This window comes from Tenrec ecaudatus, chromosome 17 (assembly GCF_050624435.1).
Source record: "Tenrec ecaudatus isolate mTenEca1 chromosome 17, mTenEca1.hap1, whole genome shotgun sequence".
Lineage (NCBI taxonomy): Eukaryota > Metazoa > Chordata > Mammalia > Afrosoricida > Tenrecidae > Tenrec > Tenrec ecaudatus.
The window spans coordinates 64041363-64063386 of record NC_134546.1 but is presented as its reverse complement, the minus strand read 5'-3'; the positions used below and the strand labels follow the sequence as shown (position 1 = coordinate 64063386).

The 22024-nt window shown below is 53.6% G+C and overlaps 1 protein-coding gene across 2 annotated transcripts in view; it reads right to left on the bottom strand.

Annotated features, from left to right (window-relative positions):
* MEGF11 (multiple EGF like domains 11) overlaps positions 1 to 22024 on the bottom strand; it is a 264875-nt gene that overhangs the window by 208246 nt on the left and 34605 nt on the right. For both annotated transcript variants that reach the window (XM_075535527.1, XM_075535528.1), the window contains exon 4: positions 866 to 958. In XM_075535527.1, coding sequence (XP_075391642.1) covers positions 866 to 958 — 93 coding nt within the window. The remainder of the gene's footprint in view (positions 1 to 865; positions 959 to 22024) is intronic.

The window sequence follows — 22024 nt, the reverse complement described above, 5'->3', positions numbered from 1 at the left end:
GTCAGCCACTCAAGTCACCACAGAAAGGCAGGCTATATCCCATCTCTAAGTGGAAGAAATGTGGGCTTCAACTAATGTGGGTGAATCAAGGCCTCTCAGAAACTCCCAAGAGACTGCGCTGGTACCCATGCAGGGACTGTAGACTGGCAGTGGAAAGGAGGTGAGTGATCTGAGGGGACTCGGGGACAGGGAGCCGGAGAAGAAGCCGTGCCTTCAGCGGGGCTACCTGCAGGGAGGCCCCCAAGAGCAGCCACGAGCACCCTGCCCTCAGTGGATCCCACTGCTCATGAAGATGATGGTCCACGCTGGCATGGGCCACTGAGTCAGCCCAGGAGTGCCCACCTGATGGGGCAGGCTGGCATTCTGTGCTCAGCAGGCAAAAGTGAACTGGCTACCCACAGAGCTGTAGGCACACAGTGACCTGCCTCAACAGACGATCCAGGGCTCAGTAATCTCACAAAGGAGCCAGCACTCGGCCTCCCCTGGCAACTCAACCTTTGACCTTTGACCAGGAAGCAGGCCTAGGTCTTAGTGTCCTGCGCCCATGGGCAGCAGCCCCATCCCCTCCCCCCTGCAGACACCACATGTACAGGTGTTTCATCAGAAGTCAGAGTCGTCTAGATAGACCCATGATCCCCCTAGACACACACCACATCACTGGCCCCACAGGGCTCCAGGCTCCATTCTGCCCCCACCATCTGCAAACCTCCACCTCCTGAGGGGCAGATAAGCCTCCTCCGCTGGGGTAGCCATCCTGAGGCACCCAGCCGGCACCCAGGAACTCAGCATGCACGTTTCACAGTACCCCCAACCCCCCTCCACCATGAGAATTATGGGTCCCTGACCCCACAGACCCCAGACTCACCGCTGGAGCAGTCGGGTCCTCCCCAGCCGGGCTCGCAGTGGCAGGTGTCCGGGGACACGCAGCGGCCGTGCATGCACTCTTCCGTACACAGGGCTGCAGGGAACAGGAGGGAGAGAGGAAGGAGCGAACAGTGAAAACCCACCATCGAGTCAGGGGCGCTGCATGCCCTGCCCTGTGGTCGCCCCGGGGCCCAGGCTGCTCGGTTTAGGTCGGAAATCAGGCTACTTCTGACTGTTGTCCTTCACGGGACTCCTGAGTGACTCTGGGAAAGGGACACTCAATCCCGCCCCCCTCTGTTCTACAAGGTGGCCCAAGCCCAAGAAGGCTACCACCTGGAGACGCTCCCCAAACCCGAAACCTGAGCCCCATCGGCTCAGGCAATGGCCTGATGTCTTTCTGATGAGGCCCTAACACGCATCAGCTTGCCTGGAAGGGCCAGGTTCCCCAACCTTCCCCCACCTGTCTTCCCTCCTCCCCAAATGTCCCTATTTTGGGGGCTCTCAAATGTCAGCAAATCTGCAAAGTACACAAACGCTGGGGGGTGGGGGAAGGGGAAGCAATAGCTAATTATAAGAAAGTAATTAAGAAAGACATCCACGATGATGATAATTGTAATTAGAAAGTGCCTGGCAATTTCTTATCAGCCTCCCAGGTTGGGAGGCGACGGCAGCGATGGTTCTGCCACTGCTCCAGCGTCGGGGAGGCTTCCCTGGCAGCAATTGGAGGCAGGAGCTGATTTCTCTCTTCCTTTGACAGAACCTACCTTTCATCAAGGTCACCCTGGCTCCTGTGAGATCTGCCCACCATCTAATCCATCAGGACGATCGCAGAACCCCCACCCCACCCTGCCCTGAGTCACCGCCGCCAATGTCAAAAGTTCGGAAAATCAGCAACTACCACCAACCCTGTCCGTTTCTCAGAAGGGATCCAGAGGTGACACCTCTCTCTGAAGGCAGCAACGGCCGTCTTGCAGTGCCATCCGGGTTGCCAAGTAGGTGGTCCCTATAGTAAGTTTTAAAGGGCTGCCATCATGCCACAAACACCCACCCCACGACCACACTGTCTGGGCACCCCCTGAATTCCCACCATGAGGCACTGTTGAACTAATGACCACAACCATCAGGCTGATTCCAACCCATAGCGACCAGTGTGCTCCGGAGCTGAGCTGCTCCGGGGGGTGGGGGGTGGGGGGCTGGCTGTAATCTCAACGGAGACGGGTTGGCAGGCCTTTCTTCTGTGGCACTGCTTGGAGAGTTAGAATGGTTGATGGGGCCCTCCAAATACAGGCAGGGATCCTGAAATTGTTGGCTCAGCTTTGCCCAGGCCAGCAGCCAGTGCCATGCGAGGTGGACCCCCAGGAGAGCCATTTCAGGGCCACCATCCTCCCAACTTCCCTGCCAAGGGTCTGAAGCCACCTTGCCCTCTGCAAGCTTGTGATGAGGTAGGGGCGGGAGGGGGTGCCCTGGTTTCTGAGCTCTTCTCATTTGTACAGGGGCTCTCAAGAGGGTTGGGCTCGTGCAGAGACTTGGGCAGCACCCCGCTTAGCACCCCATCAGCTAACCCAGCTTTCCACTTAAAGCTCACCTGGCTGTAGGCAAGGCCTCAGCTGGCCATTCCTGCTCCCCTTTTCCTACTGGACCTTCCAAACACACTCCACATCTCCCAATACACACCAGATGCAAGGGTTCCTCCCCGAGCCCCCACCCCAAGCCAGCTCCTTAGTCCAGCCCTTGCCTCAGCCTCTCCTTCCCGTGTCCACTCCCTGAGGCTGGGGTCCCAACCCCTCTCCCCACCTGATCAGAGATTGGCTTGCTCCCCCCGCTGTGCCTGGCTGCAGGGAGCAAGACCTTGATCCCCAGGATTCCTGCCGAGGGCAGTGACTCATGACCGTGACAGATATCAGGACTAGAAGAGAGCGCAGGGAAACTCTCTGACAACCCCTTCCTCATATACACCTGGACACAGGGCCTCTCGGGCGGCGGGTGACTGGGCAGCCAGGCAGGAAGGAGTGTCAGGAGGGTGATTCCAGAGTCAGAGGTGGCTGAAAGTGGGAGAAGTGAGAGGTCCCCACAACAGTGAGGCCTGCTCACTTCACCCCAGGCTGGACCTCCTCCCCTGCCCAGACAGGGCGGGGGGAGGGGGGGCGGGCAGTCTGGAGGGGGCAGCATCGCAGTGACTCAGCCAACTTCCAGGAGGCTGCTGAGAGCCAGAGAAGTTGTGTCTACACTGAGTGCCCAGCAGTGTTGGGTAGGGGGCTGTGACAGCTCCAGGAAGGAGAGAGGGCAGTCTGGGGTGGGATGCCCCTCCTCTCTCCAGCTCTCTGACTCTGGAGCCATTGGCCTCCGTCCTGCTGGAAGGAAGGGGCCTACAGCTCCTCCTGGGTCTCAGTTAAACCCCAGGGAGGGTCAGCCATGGGGAGGCTCATCTCCCGCCGACCCTTCACAACTGCCCCTGGTCCCCTCCCCACCAGGTACATGAAACATGTGATCCCATTACCATATAGGGCTCTCCTCTTGGTTGCTCCCCAAAGTCCCAAGAACTTGAAGAACAGTCTATGAGGCACACCACCCCAGCCTGCAGACACAGACTCCCAGACTTCAGACACAGACCCCAGCCTACAGACACCAACCCCAGACTACAGATACAGTCCCCAGAATACACAGTCCCCAGACTACAGACACAAACCCCAGACTACAGACACAGACCCCAGACTATAGACACAGACCCCAGACTACAGACACAAACCCCAGACTACAGACACAGACCCCAGACTACAGACACAGATCCCAGACTACAGACACAGACCCCAGACCACAGTCCCCAGGCTCCAGACACAGACCCTGACTCAGTACTCTCCCTGGCACAATAGCCCTGGCCTACAGAGGACAGCTATTCCACTAACCCCACGCCTTAATCTCAGGTGAGGTGGGTGTCCTTCCTCATTGCCTCCCTCCTACCCTCATCCTCTGGTATTATGCCTAAACTATTTACATGCCAAAGCTTCAGCCCATTCATATTTCATAGATGTTGTTTAGATAATATTGTTTAAGGCATCAAATATTGATATCAATACCTGAGGCTTAGATTGCCATATCTGACAATTGGATCACTGGGTGTTTATGTACCTGCGGGGAATGCTCCTAAGAAGGGATGGGGGAGATGAGCCACACAATGGTTGACCGACCCTCCCTGGCAACTGGCTCCTTCCCCAGGCTCTCGTGGGGTCCAGCACTGGGCAGCCCCTCTCTGAAGGCTAGGGCTCCTACTGTGTCTGGTAGGACCCCTACTTCTCTGTCCTGCCCTGGAGTGGCTGGGCCCGAACTCTGACCCAGGCCTGATGCCTGCTGACCCGGGGGGGGGGGGAGGATAGAGTTACTGCACCGTTACTGCCCTCTTCTCTGCCTCCTATACCAAATGTGGGCATTCTATCCAGCCCTCTCTCCACCTGCTGCCTGGCCATCTGTTGTTGTGGACAGGGGTCAGAGCTGTGACCACAGACTTGCCTTCTCTAGGTCTCCCTGGGACATTAGAATGGTGGTTTCCTCAGCTGCGTCTGTATCCACGGACTGTCCTGCCTCATCTTTTAACTAGAAGTGGTGTGAGCAAGGACTTTTGAGATCTCCTCATTCAGAGCAAAGAAGAGTCAGGAAGAGCAAAGACTGAAGGACACCTCTAGTCCGGAGGTCTAATAGACCGCATGAGCCACAGCCTGAGACCAGAAGACCTAGATGGTGCCCGGCTACCACTACTGACCTCTCAGATCAGGATCACAATAGAAGGTCCTGAGCAGAGAGAAGGGGGGAGAGAGGACAATGTAGAACACACATCACCAAAAGGATCACATTCATTGTCTGCTACAGACCTGGTGGAACGCCTGCGCCTGTGCTCTAAGTCACCTTTTAAAACTGGAACAGGGTGCATTCCCAGAGATCCGCTGTCAACATGACAACAGGCCGACCATGTGAACATTAACCCCCATGAGGAGTGACTCCTCAGTGCAGTCACCCACAGGAGACTGGCACAGCAGGCCTGCCCCACAAGCAAAGCTCAGAAGGCCGGAAAGGGCAGGAGAGAAGGCTGAATGGGAACGGAAAACCCAGGGAGGACGTGAAAGAACGCTGGTACACAGAGGAGACTGCAGCCAATGGCATCAAACTCAGTGTGTGTGAGTTGTTGAGTGGAAAATTAATTTCCGCTGGAAATGTCCACCCAAGCTATAACAGAAAAGCAGCAGCAGGGCCCAAAGCACAGCCTGTGACAGGGGAACAACTAGGGAATTAACATCAACAACGAGGAGGATGGAGAGCTCCTGAGGGTTTTGGAGCGACAGCCATCTAGCTGAGAGGAGTGGCTGAGAGGCAGAAGAAGGGAGAGTGTGATGGTGGGGCAGGAGGAAGGTCAAAGGAAACAGAGGAAAGATCTAGGAAGCAAAGCTATGGATAGAGGCATAAACATAGGTGTGGATATATGTAAATGGATTAATTCATAAAAATAGAGGTATTGGCCCATGTACATATAGTTACATGGCAATACACTGAGGGAGTGGACGGACTCTGGGCTTCTGATCAAGTCCTCCCTCAATGCAAAAACACTTTGTTCAAACAGCCTGGCATTCCGTTTTGCTCACCCTCCCGACATGACCTCTGGACAAAATGGGTGCATAAGCAAATGTGGTGAAGAAAGTTAATGGTGCCACCCGGCTATCAAAAGATACAGCCTCTGGGGTCGTAAAGACTTGAAGGTAAACAAGCGGCCATCTAGCAGAGAAGCAACAAGCCCACATGGAAGAAGTACACCAGCCTGTGCGATCACGAGGTGTCGAAGGGATCAGGTAACAGGCATCAAAGACCCCAAACATACAAACATATTGCTGAGAACAAGGGGGATCAGAGCACAGCCCCCAAAGCCCATCTGTTGACAGTGGGACATCCCCTCACAGAAAGGTCACAAGGAAAGGATGCGTCAACCAGGGCTCAGGATAGCACCGATGAAACACACAATATTTCTCTGGTTCTTTGAGGCTTCCTCACCCCCCACTATCATGATCCCAGTCCTGCCTTTCAGTTCTGCCTAGACCGGAGCATGTACACTCCAATCTCCGGAGAGGAGATAAGAACTCATGACACACGAATCCAGGTCAGGTAAACCCCTCGGGAACAGGAATGGGAGTAGCGATACCAGGAAAGTAAAGGGAAGGTGGGAGAGGAGAAAATGAAGAGGAAACCAATAGCAACGATCAATGTATAACTACCCCCTCCCCCAACCCGGGAGATGTAAAACCGAAACAAGGGTGAGGAGAGACAGCGGTCATTGTAAGATATCAAAATAATAATGATTTATAATTGATCCAGGGGTGGGAGGGAAAAAAAGAGGAGCTGAAACCAAGGGCTCAAATAGAAAGTAAATGTTTAGAAAATGATGGTGGCAACATTTGTACAAATATGCTTGATACAATTGATGTATGGATTGCTATAAGAGACCCCAATAAAATGATCTTTAAAAAACAAAACAACAACAACAACAAAGCACACAGCCTGCGCCCAGAGAGCCAGGCTGGGTCCAACAGAGGCACTCTGGAGCTCTGGACCTTGGACCTGCCACTTGCAGGTCTGTGTGTCCTCCCCGATCTGGTGCAGAGGGAAAGGTGACAGGACAGGCCTCGTGGGTGGCCTGCAAGGGCTCAGTGAGTTCACTAGCTGTCAAAGCAGAGCCTGCGTGCAGTGGGTGCGAGCAGAGCTTTGCGGGGTTGGCAGTAGAGGTCGAAGCGGTCCCGAGTGTGGGCAGACAGTCTGCTCATTGAAAGGGGGAGTCTAGCGTCTACGCAGAGGCTTCTCCGGCGGCCTTGCCATCTACTTCTGCAAAATCTACCACGGAAAGCCTTCCTGGAGATGCCGCCAGGTACGTGTTGGGCTGCGAACCACAAGCTCAGCGGTTCGAAAGCACCAGCCGCTCTCCAGAGAAAGACCAGGCTTTCTACTCCTGTCGAGCAGCCTCGGAGACTCGCAGGGCAGCCCTGCCCTGTCCGAGAGGGGTCCCTGTGAGTCCGAATGGACTGGAGTTTGGCTAGAAGCCTTACGGAGCACAGGTCCACTCTGACACGCATGGTCGCCAAGGAGGCACAGTGACACTCGGTCCTAGAAGGGTGTTTGTGGCGGACTCTTCGCAAAGGGCCCAGATTTAGGTTAGCGTTTTCATTGTTATCAGGGGAGGAACCAGGGCTCCGGCCACCCTAGAGCCTGTTACACGCCCTCCTCGCTTCACCCTCCACTGAGGTCAGAGGCTCGCGACAGGTGATCTGGAGGGACCTGCTGGCAGGCTCTTCAGCCCGGATGGGAGGCGCCTGCGCAGTCAAGAACATGATGACTAGGTTTGAAACCAGGTCTGCCCATGAATGCAGGGCTTTGGGCACATCAGCTCATCTTCTGTGCTCCAGCGTCTTCATAAACAAAGCGAGGTAAGCGTCCTCATTGCACAGGGTTGCTGAAACAGTCAGTGAAATGACGCATCTGAGTGCGCAGACCAGTGCCGGGCCCGTAGTAAGTGCTTAATAAGCAGGAGCTCCGGTTGCTATTTCATAAGCACGAGCATGCTGCGGGCCTGGACTTCACTTCTGAGTAGACAGCTGACAGTGTGGTCACTTCTAACCACTTCTGAGTGCCTACTATGTGCCACGTCTGCCACTAGGGGCTCATGCATGCTGCTGGCCCTTTGTCGTACACAGTCTGTGCCCCCCACACTGTAAGGAGTGAGCTGCTGACACCTGTCTCTCGTTTGAAGCTCTCCAGCCCCGAGTGGGGGAAGCAGGGACAGATCCTGTCCCCTAATTGGCTACGTGAAGCCCTCTCGGTGCCTGGTGCACAGTGCTCCGTGCTGGTGGGTCTCATGACCACCGGCCCCGGGACAGAGCATCAAAGCAGCATGGGAGGATGTGGCTGTCCTTAAGCTCGGCTTCGGCTGTCACAGGTGCATCGGCAAATCTCGGGACCCTGTGCCTTGGCTCCGGCTGTTTGTTTCCATGGGGGACCAGGGTGGTGGAGAGCCAGGTGGTGTTGGGGAATAGTAGTGCAGGGTTGCAGACTGAGCCCAGCCACGGGGGTCAGAGACCTGGGTTTGTGCATCTGTCTCAGGGGTGGCAGCCTCTTCTCGCAGGCCCACAACCTCATCCACAAAGCCAGATGAATTGGGGGACAGTGGTTAATGCTCAGCAAGGAGCCACAGGTTGGCGGCTCAAGCCTTGACTTGTGTCACCAAACACACATGCTATTTGCCTGGGGCACGCTCTTCCTGGCTTGGCAGCCATCCGTGACGCAGTGGTCTCTCACGCGGGACCTGGTGCGACCAGCCAGTCGATCATAAAGGGAGTAAGGTGGGCTGCGCCATCCTTCCTCGGGTCACTGCTCGTGTCCAATGAAAGGGCCGTTCCCAGGGTGTGGCCCGCGTTACCTTTCATCTTACAAGAGCTAAACTGAGGGGCACGTGAGCAGAGGGAGAGCGGGGCCTACCGCCACCATTCAAGAACAGCCAAGAGCATGTCCTTGGGAGCCTCTGGACCCAAGACATATGGAACTCTCCAACAGATGCCACGCTCACGCATGTTGCAAAGGACATGCCAAGAAGAAAGAGGTCCTCGGACACTGATGGTAGTAGCAATTACACAACTATGCTTGATCTAATTGAAATATGGATTGTTATAATATTTGTAGAGCTCCCAATAAAATAGTTAATAACTTTTCTTCATTCAAGAAAATAAAAAGAAGGAGAGAAAGGTGCTAAGAACCCTCCCTAGGGTGAGCCGAGAGCAACCGCCTTTCCCTGGGCCTGTGTCCTGAATTCGGGTTCCCAGCCGCCTAAGCTGGGAAAGGACACATTTGTTTGCCAAGGCCGCCCATTTGAGGTGTTTCTGCTGTAGCCCCATGAGATACCGCAGAAGACCCCGGCCTGGCAATCTGCCTCCTGGGGAACACTTCTACTGTACACGTGGGGCTACCAGGAGACAGAAGCCACTTGCTTACTGTACACGTGGGGCTACCAGGAGACGGAAGCCACTTGCTTACTGTACATGTGGGGTTACCAGGAGACAGAAGCCACTTGCTTACTGTACACGTGGGGCTACCAGGAGACAGAAGCCACTTGCTTACTGTACACGTGGGGTTACCAGGAGACAGAAGCCACTTGCTTACTGTACACGTGGGGTTACCAGGAGACAGAAGCCACTTGCTTACTGTACACGTGGGGTCACCAGGAGACAGAAGCCACTTGCTTACTGTACATGTGGGGTTACCAGGAGACAGAAGCCACTTGCTTACTGTACACATGGGGCTACCAGGAGACAGAAGCCACTTGCTTACTGTACAATTGGGGTTACCAGGAGACAGAAGCCACTTGCTTACTGTACACGTGGGGTTACCAGGAGACAGAAGCCACTTGCTTACTATACACGTGGGGCTACCAGGAGACAGAAGCCACTTGCTTACTGTACACGTGGGGCTACCAGGAGACGGAAGCCACTTGCTTACTGTACACGTGGGGCTACCAGGAGACAGAAGCCACTTGCTTACTGTACACGTGGGGCTACCAGGAGACAGAAGCGACTTGCTGGGAACTCACAGCAATAACAGACCAGAGGAGGTTTAAGCACTGACCAGAGCAGCAATGGAGCCCAACCCCCACAGGACACCCTAGATCGCCGCCATTGCTCCGGCCTCCTTTCCCACCCCACACCTACCCTCTTTCTCCAGCCTGGGAAGTCTACTCCCGACATCATAAGGAACTGTCTCCTCTCCTCCATTGCGTTGGAAGCATGGCTGGATTGGGAGTTAGGAGCCCCGAGTGTGAGGGGCATAGGACTCGGGCAGGTTGGTTCCTCCCTCGGGGCTGCGGCCTTCACGTCGGTAGCATGCTGTCATTGGAGGGCCTCCCTCTTAAGGGTCTTGGTACCCCTGGCAACCCGGGATTCTTATCTTCTGAACTTGGCCTGCATTTGCTCCCCCACACCACCTGACAGCAGTGCAGCACCTGAAACTCTCCCACCGGGATCCCCAGCACCAGCTCCCCCAGGCCAGGCCCGGCTTCCACCAGCCGGCTGCAGGAGGGCAATGCCTCCAACCACCCATGTTGTTAGGTGTCCGAGTCAGTCCCAACTCGTGGAGACCCTCTGTACAGCAGACCTGAACACTGCCCGCCCCGCGCCATGCTCACAATCGCGCGTATGCCTCAGCCCACTGGTGCAGTCACCATGTCAGTCCATCTTAGGGAGGGTCTTCCTCCTTTTGCCCCCCTCCACGTCACCAAGCATGATGTCCTTCTCCAGGGACTGGTCTCCCCTGACAGCACGGCCAGAGAAGGTGAGGGGAAGTCGCGCCGTCCTATAGATTATGGATCCTCATGACTGACCTGGTCCTCAGAGGCCGTATCTCCCTCAGAATGTCTCGCCTAGTGTCCCTAGTGTCACACACTACTGGCACGTAGCACATGTGGCCTCCTCTCATTTTCTCCCCCAGTGTGAGTCCATCTGGCCTCCTTGGCTAGACAGTGAGCTCCTGGGAGGAGGTCAACAGATGTCCCTGGCTCTCCCATGGGCTGTGAGTGACAGGTGCTCAGCACATTGCTGGTGACCCTTCTGGAAGCCCTGCTTGGAGGAGGTGTTGACAAAGCGGGGGAGAGATGGTGACACAAGACCCATGAGGCCATGTGAAAGGCCAGCGGTTAAGTCTGGGGAAGGAAGGACTAGGGAGAGGAAGGCACAGTCGCTGACAGGCTGAAGCAAGACAGAATAGCGACCAAGGAGTGTGAGTGACAGGGGCAGACGCGGGCCTAACCCAAGGCAAGGCTTCCTCATGGGCTCCTTGTGAAGAAGAAAGGACGTGCCCATGCTGCAGAGTGGGTGTGGGCAAACTGACGCACAGTTTAAATCCAGCCACCCGCTGCCTGCTCTGTAAGCAAGGGTCTGTTAGAACAGCTGCGCCGATCGGTTGAAAACCTGTCTGCGGCTGCTTTCTCACTCACACGGCAGAATGGGGCGGTGACAACCGAGAGTAGTGGTCAGCAAGCCTACAATAAAGAGCCTTGCTGGTGCAACGGCTAAGCGCTCGGCTGCAAACCAAGAAGTCGGCAGTTCAAACCCACGCAGCTGCTCTGTTGGGGAAGGTCCGGCAAGATCTGCTCGCACAAAGGTGACATTTAAGGAAACTCCATGAGGCTGTTCTACCTTGCGAGCCGAGGGGTCAAAATGGACTTGCAGACACCCACCGGCACTAGCTAAAGTATTTCCTCCCTGGGCTTCCAAGTCCCCGCCCCCCAACCCCACCAGTCTGTTGTAGAGCAGGTGCCTGCCTTGGTAGGAAACCAGGCTATGGGACTTTTAGGGTCCCTTCCTCCCCCTCGCACTCCCTCCACAGTATGCCCAGACCATAAAGCAAGGCCAAGAAGGTCCAGGACATAGTTCACGACACCATCCAGCTCTCCAAACTGGCACCGAGGGTCCATCCAGAGAACACACATCATTAAGCTGGGAAGCATCACCTTGCAGCAGGTGTGCGCGCTGACCCAGCACTTTACTTTCCTCTCTGCTTCCTCCCAGGAGCTGGAGACAAGGACTACAGACAACGGAACCAGCACTCGTGCTGCAGTGGACACTGTTAACTGGGCGGTGACTGGACAAGAGGAAAGGAGACCAACCCATATGTCCTTTTTCTCCTGGGCAGGTCCCGTGCACAGTGGGTCAGGCTGCTGACCAAAAGATCAGCGGTTGGCACCCCCAAGTCACCCCACGGGAAAGATGCTTCTATAAAGATCTCCATGGGGGACTTCTCTTCTGTTCTGTGGGGTTTCCCATTCTGTGGGAGACTAGTTTAACCCCGCTAGGGTCATGTGCTGGATGGTCTCCATGGACACCTCCGGGAGGGTTCTCGCTCCATCTCCACACAGTCTCTGCTGTGAGACACTGACCTCTACCACTGGGTTTCCTTGCCCTCTGGCTTCTGGATGAGTCCAGCCACTGGGACACACCGCCACAGCAGGCGATGGGGAGGCAGGATGTGCTTGGCAGTGGTTCCCCCCCCCACGCCCCCAGGCCACAAGTACACTGGGCGGCCCAGCCTACAGTTAAAGGTCCTAGCAGGTTTCTTCAGGTCTTGGGGCAAGAGTGGCTCTCTGTTGCTAGTCAGAGGAGAAAGATCTCGTACTGGTTTCTCTGATCTCTTCTCATGCCTCTATAAGCCTTTTCAACCTGCTATCTGTTTCTTGCTGAGACCAAGTAGCCAAGCCAAATCAAGACCTGTTCCCTCCCCTCCCCCACACACTTCAGACAGTGGTTTATTTTGGAACTAGGTGCACCTGCTCCTAAAGCACATGCTACACACCACCAGACCACACGTTAAGACAAGGTCCAGCCCCAAATCTTTCATGGACTTGCTGTGAGAACTTAAGGAAGCCCCTTTCCATCTCTGACCCCAGTCTCTCTATCCATAAAATATAGGGGCTGGATGGCCTGACCCGGAGGCTTCTTCTGGTTCTGGCTCTCTTGGCTTTCTGGCTGACTGATTCAAGCCCAGTTGGGGAGAAATCCAGTCTGCAAATGCAGGCGCAGCGATGGGCCCGGGAGCAAACTTGTTAGGAGGAGCAGGTGGAAGGCCAGGGCAGCGGGCCCAGTGTGAGCTTACATCAGCAGCTCAGGGCCCAGGACCGTGACCTTGGCCGGAGGGGTCGGGCTGGAGTCAGTCTCAGGGTCCTCTCGGCAGACCAGCTGCTGAGACACATGGCCCGGCTCCTGCCCCGCCCAGCCTGCTGTCCCTCTCCCAAGGCTTGACTTTTGAATCGATTCTCCTTTCTATTAGCATTCCACCCAAGCCGACCCAGAAGTCCCAGAGGTGTTTGCGGTAATATATTTTGCCTGGCGGTTTGTAAATGGTCTTACTAGTTAATGAAACCATAAAAATTACTTACATGAAAAGGTCACGATAAATAAAGACAAATCCCCTGCTCCCTGGCCCACGAGGCCAGTGTCTCGCTAGGACACGGGATGGCATGGGGTCAGGGAGAGGAGGCAGTGGGCTTCCACAACACACTGGCATCTGGCGTCCAGAGCTTCCCCTGAACCCAGTCTCCCCAGAGTCTGGGGCACATTGATCAAGCCCACCATTAGCATTCTTGGCGGGAGCCTCAGATCAGGTTGCTATTTGATTTGATTTCAGCCTGGAAAGAAAATGACCTATATCCATGTGGACCCAAGTGCCAGTCTGAGGTGACATGCTTAGCATGAACAATCCTGCCAGGCCCAGGGTCACAGCAAGCGGTGTGGGTGTGTGTGAGAGAGAGAGTGTGTGTGTGTGAGGGGTTCAGGGAGCCACCCTGGGAGTTCTAAAACAATTAATCAGATGTGCATCCCTTTCCTCTATCGTCACCAGCCCTGCATGCCCTCCACGGGCAGCAAGAGTCAAGGCAGCCGGCCCTGCCTCTCAGCACGCCTAGCATTTGCTTTTGGTTACCGACACCGCATCTGGTTCCAAGACCTGAAACGGTCAATTAAAAAAAAAAGAAGCCCCTCTTCACCTGTAAGCCCGATAAGCTGAAAGGACATTAAGGAGAAAGTGCACCCTTGTCTGGGGCTCACCCACATGCAGGCCCTGCTTCTTCCACATGAAGAATCCTGAGGAGGCACCGGGAAGGGAGCCAGGACGGACCCCCCCCCCCCTCGGGCCATCAAGCTGGCGCAGGGTCACTGTCAATCACTAGTACAGAGCCACTCACTGCCACGAGCCAACGGCAACTCACGGCCGCCCTAGAGAACAGGGTGGAACGGACCCCTGTGTGTTTCAGAGGCTGGTACTCTTTACAGGAGCAGAAAACCCCACCATTCTCCCGAGGAACACCTGGCGGTTTTGAACTGTTGACCTTGCAGTCCCAGGCGTAACCATATGCCACCAGGGCTCAGTATTTAAAAGGTGGGTCTCTGCTTTCCCACGTATTAGCTATGGCCCCGCCCTCAGTGTGCTCATCTGTAAAAGCGAAATCCAGGGCTGAGCTGGCCCTGTCCTGCATTCCCCCCCAGGACCACCAAGTCGTGCCAACCCCCGTGCCAACCCTTGGCCTCGTCGTCCCCCTCCATGGAGTCCTTCTATCCCACCAGAGCCTCGGGCCCCAGAGGGCATACGCCCACTCAGGAGCCCTCGGAGAACGGTGCATGGCGGCACAAGGGCTGTCCCCTGACTCCCGACGGACAGGACGGTGAGGAGGTGAGAGAAACGAGCGTGGGAGCCAGGCTGCCTGCATTCAGGTCTGGGCTCTCTCCATTTCCTGGCTGTGTGGCACCAGGCAAGTGATTTAACTTTTCTGGGCCTCAGTTGCAGGTCTGTTGCCAGATTAAATCATTAGCATTTGCAGACTGCTTAGATGAGTGTGTGGTACATGGGGGCACCTGGCTACATGTATTATGTTTCCAAATTCATCCATCCCATCCTTCTGCCGCTGACTAGCCACTCACTCACTCCAAAACAATCACTCCAAAAGCGGTTTTTGTTTGTTTGCTTGCTTATTTTTTAAGCGCCTACTGTGTGCTGGGAATGCCAAAAAGCCAATGAGTCGCAGTGCCTGCCTTCATGGGACTGTGAACCCGGGAAGGGCCAGGGAGCCACAGGGCTGAATGAGTAAGTACCATCTCACAGATTCCCACTCCCGGGACCCAGCCAGGGTGGGCAGGGGCACAGGGGGAGATGCAGGAAAGGCCTCACAGACAAGGTCATGCTCTGAACACAAGAACTGGGCCTGAGTGTGGATCACTGAGAGAGGCAGACCCTCAGCAGGATAGCTTGATACCGCCCCTGCAATGGCTTAAACAATGGCTGCTCGAGCGATGACCGAGAATGGTGCAGGGCCGGGAGCGTTGGCTTGTGTTGTACCTTGGGGTCATGCTGAGGTAGAATGGGCTCGAAGGCACCGAGCGACAACCAGGTGCCAACAATGCACAAGCCCTTTCTTCACCCAAAGTCCTTCAGAGCAGAGAACTTTGCCTCATCGAAGCGGATGTCTTCACCGTACTTCACCCAGCCCGCTCATGGCTCGCACCTGCTCCCTTCCTTTGGCACGTGGACCTCCTCCCCGTTGAGAATAAGCCGGGCCCTGTCCAGTCAGCAGGCCAGACACCCCACCACTGACTTCTGGTTACCTTCACAAGAACTCGCCTTCACTGGCCACTCCTGCCCCAGGCTGTGTGAGGTCTCCTCTCTGCTCCCACACTCCAGTCTACACCCTGGGCCGATACTTGTCTGCCCTCCCCAGGCTCCATAAAGGCTCGGTCTCATGTCCCAGCACCTAGCAGGTGCTAATAATGTATGTTGACTGGGTGGGTATCTGAATTCATCAGGGCTTTCTCCCCCAGCCCCTCACTCAGAGCCTCGCCTGTCACTACTTCTGTGGGGCCTTGCCTGTCAAGGTGGGAGACAATAAATAACTCCACTGTCAGCCAGGGCAGATCCAAGCTCCCTGACAGCCCACAGCAAGATAGTGTGGGAGATATATAACCGTTTGTCAACTTGAGGATTAAGAGTGTTGGGGTGGAGTCTAGCTTGTCAATCAGATCCTAGCCAATGAGGGCTCTGTGTGGGCATGGCCTTCTGAGAATTCTGGGAAATCCAGTACTTTTTTCTTGGAGGTGGGAGACACTCTGCTCACACCCTGGGAGACACAGCAGCTGATAAGACACATGGACCCACCCTGATGCAGAGACCCCTGCCAGACCTGAGATGTTTCCAATGACACTGGATCCAAAAACGTTCTACCCACTGGCCTGTGATCTTCTACATTCAGCATCATTGCATGTGTTTCATGAGTCTGCTATTGGACATATGAGCTAATATGGGACTTATGGGCTTGATCTGGACTGGGCTGGGATATTGTCTCAATGTTCAATTGCTCTTGTATATAAAGCTCTTTCTTCTACACATATGTCTGTCCATGGATTTGTTTCTCTAGTCTACCAGACTAACACAGATAGGAAATGCTCTTTAGAAAAAGTTCATGAAATCATGAATGTGGTAGCACATAGATGGTACAGTTATGATAACTTCCTGGATCTAACCAAACACCCTGAAGGAATGGAACAAGTCATTGAATCTGGGGGCTCAGGACCATAACCAAAGGGGACATACAAAGGGGCCCCACCCCCCAAGAAACCCTGAATTTTCTTCTCAAAGCTATATATTTAAATACTCTTACAAAACAACCTTATCACCTTCAAAGTACTCTCCATTATACCTAATACATGTGTCAAATCTGAGATTCCATTCTTGGAAACATTTTTCAAACTCATCTGATTGGACGGCTGACAGCACCTCCTTCGTTTTTTCCTTCACTCCTCTACATCCTCAAATCGCTGTCCTTTCATGTCCCTCTGCATTCAAGGAAATGAAAAGAAGTTCCACAGAGCAAGGTCAGGTGAGTAAAGTGTGGGAGGGCATGAAAGGCATGCTGGTGTTTGCCCCAAACTGGTGCACTGAGATGGCTGCGTTAGCAGGTATATTGTCATGGTGGCAAACCAGCCCCCATCTGCCACAAATCAGGCCTTTTTTTTGTCCCATGCATTTATGCAAACCTCTAAATAGAAAGCCTGGTGAAAAGTCTGACCTGGTGGAACAAACTCCAAATGCACTAAGATTTGGGAAGTTAATGGATGTCCAGAACGAGGTTTGTCATCAATTGCTATTTCACCTTTTTTGAAACGAGAAAACCACTCATACACTTGAGTTTTTCCCATAGCACTGTCCTTGTAAGCTGTGTTCAACATGACAACAATTTCTGCAGCATTTTTCCTGAGCAGGAAACAAAATGGCACAGCCAACACTTTCCTTTTAAATAGGCCATCACAAAAAATGAGGTTCACGGGAAACTGCTTTTATGAAAAAATTCACTGTGACCTGAGAGAACTTTCCCAGGCAATGCCACTGGGTGCACTAACTCAGAGTGAGTTGCTGAATACTAGCCTAGCAGGAAAAATGTGTACCTTTTCCCCATTTTAGCGGGGGTACCCCCTCGTAACAGTTCACAAAGATCATGTTCTACATCCTTCTTTGGCAAGGAGCAACTAGGGTCTTAAAAGCTCATGTTGCAACTATTCATCTCGCCCAGCCCAGAAGAGAGAAGAGTGAGGAAAATCTAATGAGATGGAAACACAGTCCAGTGGACCAATGGACCACATGAGTGAGTATCTGTCTCCACAACCCTGAGACCAGAAGAGCCAGACAGTGGCTGGGTACCCCACCGACTGTTCTGAAAGGGATTCCATTAGAAGGTCCTGAGGTGGGGGGTGGGGAGGAGGGAGGGAGGGAGAGAGAGAGAGAGAGAGAGAGAGAGAGAGAGTAACATCATAAAAGAAGTCATATTTGCTGGTCAGCTAGACTCACAGAACCCTCAGAATGGTGGCCCTTGGAACCGATCACAATGATTGACATTTAACTCCCGCCCAGGGGGATGGACAACAGAAAAGTGGGTGAAGGGAGACAGTTGTTAGTGTAAGATATGGAAAAATAATAATTTATAAATTATCGAGGGTTTATGAGGGAGGATAGAAATGAGCTGATACTAAGGGTTCAAGTAGAAAGAAAATGGGGGCGGGGAGAGAAATAAGGAGCTGATTCCAGGAGCCCAAGCGGAGAGTGAGAGTTTTGAGAATGATGAAAACTAGGAATGTGTAAGTGTGTGTTACACAATTGATGTGTGGATTATGATGAGTTGTATGAACCCCAATAAAATGATTTTTTTAAAGTGAAGAATGTTGCAAGTGAGGAAATGGATCAAGAAGCAGTTTGGAGCTATCTTAAATAACTTTATTTTAAAAATAATTTTTTAAAAATAATGTTTTGAAAATGATAATAAGAACATATGTACAAATGTGCTTGACACGATGGATGGATGGATTGTGGTAAGAGCTGTAAGAGTCCGCAATACAATGATTTAAGAAAAAAAAGATAGTGGCCTTAGTCATCCTTCGGGTCTGGAAGTGAAATGAGCTCTGTATTTGAATAATCCACCATTTAAGATCAACAGGGCAGCATTTATCCAGGGATAGAGGGTTAGAAAAGAAGAGGGTGGGGGTGGAAACAGGGAATGCTGGGAGGGAGGAAGCGCAGTGCATTGAGATGGCAATGGATGAGCTGACACAAAATGAGTATAAAGCCTTGAAGGGAAAACTGAGACTGCTTTGTCAACATTCATCTACATCACAAGGAAAAACTTTAAATACAAAACCAACCGCAAGAAGAACCATGGCAACAAAAGAGTACATAGCGGGAGCCTTCCCAGTCCCGCCCAGTGAATAGGCAAAAACTGTCCCAGCAAATCCCAAGGGGAACCACTTCCACGGGGGACCATGCCTCTCCCTGCAAGTCTGGAGCCCCGAGAGCCAACCATCAGCAAAAGCCAGCATCAGATTGCAAACCCCAGGGGAGTGGGGGTGGGGGCTCACTTGTATCTCTAACAATAACACCTCAAAATATAAGCCTAGATGTTAGCCTGCCTTGCAACGTGGTTTAACTTTTAATAACTGGTTATCAATTAAAATCACCAGTTTGTCAGCACATTGACCTTGGGTTCCTGTGGAAAGCAATCACAGCCCACTGCTGGGCCTGATAAAAGTCCCAGGGGGGCTGCCTGTGGGTTCCCTTCCTCCAGGCTCCTTCCTTCCCCTGCTCCTGGGCCGCTCCCGGTACCCTGGTTCTCAGTTCTTTGTAGAGGATTTTCCCAGCTGAGCCTTTCAAACCACCGGGCCTGCGTCCTGCAAGGAAGGAGCGACAGCAGCATTCACCTTGTTAATGATGCTGAGCAGACGGCCTGAGTCAGCAGCCCCCCACCCCCACCCCGCACAGAACCCAAGGAAAGCTTTTTCTGGGTCTTTTTTTTCCCTATTTGACAGATGTCAGGCTTTCTCCAGAAAGACACATTCCAACTGATTGATTTTTTTTCTTTGGGAAATTGATCCCCACCACCTATGAGGAAAGCAAAACATGAAGCTTCCGAGTTTTTCTTTTAATGCCTTGATTTAAAAAAAAAAAAAACACAAAAAAACAGTCCCCTGGTTCTGCCTTGCACTTGCTTGTCCTGAAAGAGCTGTTCTCAAGGCCATAGGCAACAGAGCCCCAGAGGATGGGGGTGGGTGGAGTTTGCTGGGAGGATGGGCAGGTGGATGGAGAGGTGTCCACACCAGGTGCCCTCTGGCTGTGAGGCACCGGGCAGAGGGCAGTGGTTAAAGCTTTTAAGTCGGATGGACCAGAGTTCGAAATGCCCGTTCTTCTGTTAGTGAAGCCCTTCCATAGTCTGACCTTGAGCTAATGAAAATGATCTGGTACTGGGAAGTCTCTGCTTCTTCAACTAATTAATATTACTGGGCCAATAATATTACATAAATAAAGGACTGTTGGAATTGCTAATAAAATGAAGTGTTTAGCACAGTGAACTCCCAGGTTGTCATCATGAGTTTTGGTAGAGAGACACGCAACCCACCTGGGGAGATGCTGGCCCAAAGACTTCCAGTCTGTGCACCCAACGTCCCTTGCAGTGCCCACACTGCCCCCACACCTTGCACGGCTCCAGATGCACTTCACTGCATGCTCAGCCCCAAGTGAGACTGCCTCTCCCCCCTCCGGGCCTCCTCCCTCCCAGAGACACTCTTCTCGATACAGCCCCTCCGCCTAACTCGGCTCTTGGCTCACACCGTGCACGGGGCCATCCTTGGCTGTTTTCAATGGGCCCCCAGCACCTGGCCCTCCCCACTGCAGCACAGGCCACTGGGATTGCGGGTGAGACAGTCTCTAAGGTTGGACCAGGGGCTCTCTGAGAGGAAGCGGGCTCTCTACCTGCCTGGATCCCTGTCACACCCACAGGGTCTAGGCCAGGATTGGCACAGGGCGGAAGCCAACAAGCACCTGCTGGATGTATGAATGGATCAACCAGGGATGAGTGACCCTGAGGGCCAGAGAGCCCTCGGCTTCAGGGTGCTGCAGCCCACCTCCCGGGAGCCTGCACCCAGCCCATGTCCATCGCTAGGTGCACCGGATAAGCCCCGAGGGGACTGGTACCAGGCACTGAGGCCAGGGGGCAGGCAGGGTGGCAGAAATCCACCACCTTGAGAAGGGGATGGCTCCTGGGAGTCTTTGGCCCCGGTCAGCAGCGAGAAGGCCACGCCATGCGTCAGGAATGCCATCCCTGCCATATCTCCCAGCAGCCGCAGGCTGCCATCCTGCTGCTTCCAAATCTCGCTCCTGTTGAGAAGCTAAATCAGGAGCTCTTTAGCACTGATGACTTAGGGCTTCAATAAAATAATGCAAAGCAGGGGCGAGGCTTCGGGAAGGTCACTGATGAACCTCTCCTCGCACCCCCTCCCTCCCTGCCCTCCCAGCATCCTTGCCCAGCCCAGGGACCCCCAAATCCCCTGCAATTCCTGGGGCCTTAGGCTTTTCTGAATCAGCCTTATCAAGACCACATCTCTTGTCCATCCCCGTCTGTTTCTGGCTGAGCTGTGTTTGAGGATTTCCTACCGGCGCTAGAACGTACTGTTTCTCTCATTTTAAAAGACCCATCTCCTTCCTGGACGGAGTCCAGGCCCCAGCTCTGTGGCTCCTTCTCCACTCAGACCGGTCCCCTCCTTAACAGTCTTGGGGAGCTCGGAGGAGATAAGCCCTCAGGGCCCTCCAGCCTGGGTTTCTAGGCCCTGGGCATTCTCAGAGACACTGATGGCCCTGCCCCTCACCCGATCGAGCCCTTGGCCCAGGGCCAAGAGCCACTCGTCTACTTACACTTCACATGACTCCGTTTGAATAGTCGGTGCTTTAGAAATTGGGGAAGGGGGATTATTCTTAAAACACAGTTATTAATCACCATCCTCAAGCCATCTAACTGCCTGTCTCACGGCTTCTAGGACTTAGAGGCAAGATTCAAACCCAGGCTGTCTCAGCCCAGAGCCTTCCCTCCCTCCCTCTTTCTAGAAGACCCAATCTGCAAGGAGCCCTGTTGGCTCTAGTGGCACCGAGGTTTAGGCACCGGGCTGCTAACCACAAGGCTGGCGGTTCAAACCCACCAACCACTGCATGCTCTGGGCCGCCTGCTCCTGTAAAGTGGAGCAGCCTCAGAAACCTGACAGAGGTCTCTGTGAGTAGAGATGGCAGCGGGAAGGGTTCTCAGTGCAGGAAGAGATCCCGGCGAGGCTGCATGAAGCCCCTATGTGGGAAATAGAGTCCCAACCAGCCAGCTCCTCTGATCTTCAGCGCTCAGGGCTGAAACGCCTTCTTCTTATTCAAGGGCAAAGCAAGGGCACACCACCCTCCTCGCCCTGGAGACTTGGTGCTGGGCCCAGGATCTACTTGGTGCTGGGCCCAGGATCTACTTGGTGCTGGGCCCAGGATCTACTTGGTGCTGGGCCCAGGATCTACTTGAGCCCCTCCCTGCTCCACCCTACAGGAAGCCCCTGCTCCTCACTGTTCTTTCTGCTTGCCCCTCATGCCACCCGGCCTGGGCGCAGCCCTCCAGCGAGGCAGAGGCGCAGCTGAGAGGAGAACAGGGGTCCCACCCCTGTGGGTTTCTGAGACTGTAATACTCCCTGTCTTTGCGGGAATAGAAAGGTCCATATTTCTCTCTCTAGGCTTTAGAATACACTCCCTTTTGTGCAAGCAGCCAACTGTCTGGGGGAAGAATACTTATTTCTGTTTAAATGCATAAAGTGTCTTGGGAAAGATATCCAAGAACTGGTAACATTAGATTCTCCTGGGAAAGGGAGGCTGGGAGAAAGATGGTTTTATTTTTTTTTGGAACTTTTACATTTTGAACCAGGGGGATGTGAAAAATACAATTCAGAAAATAAATACCATTAAATCTTGAAATAAATAAGAAAGGCACACTCTCTGGAAGACTTCTGTTAACATACAAACGAATCCTCTGGAAGGAAATGGACATTACACACACACACACACACACACACACACACACACGCACACACACACACACACGCTGATGAGTCCATTCTGATTCCTAGTAACCTTAGAGGACAGAGTAGAACTGCCCCCATAGTCTTCAGGGCTGAAATCTTCATGGGAGCAGGCAGCCTCACCTGTCTTCTGCAGAGCAGCAGGTGGGTTTGAACCACCGACCTTTCGGCTATCAGCCACCAGGGATCCTAGA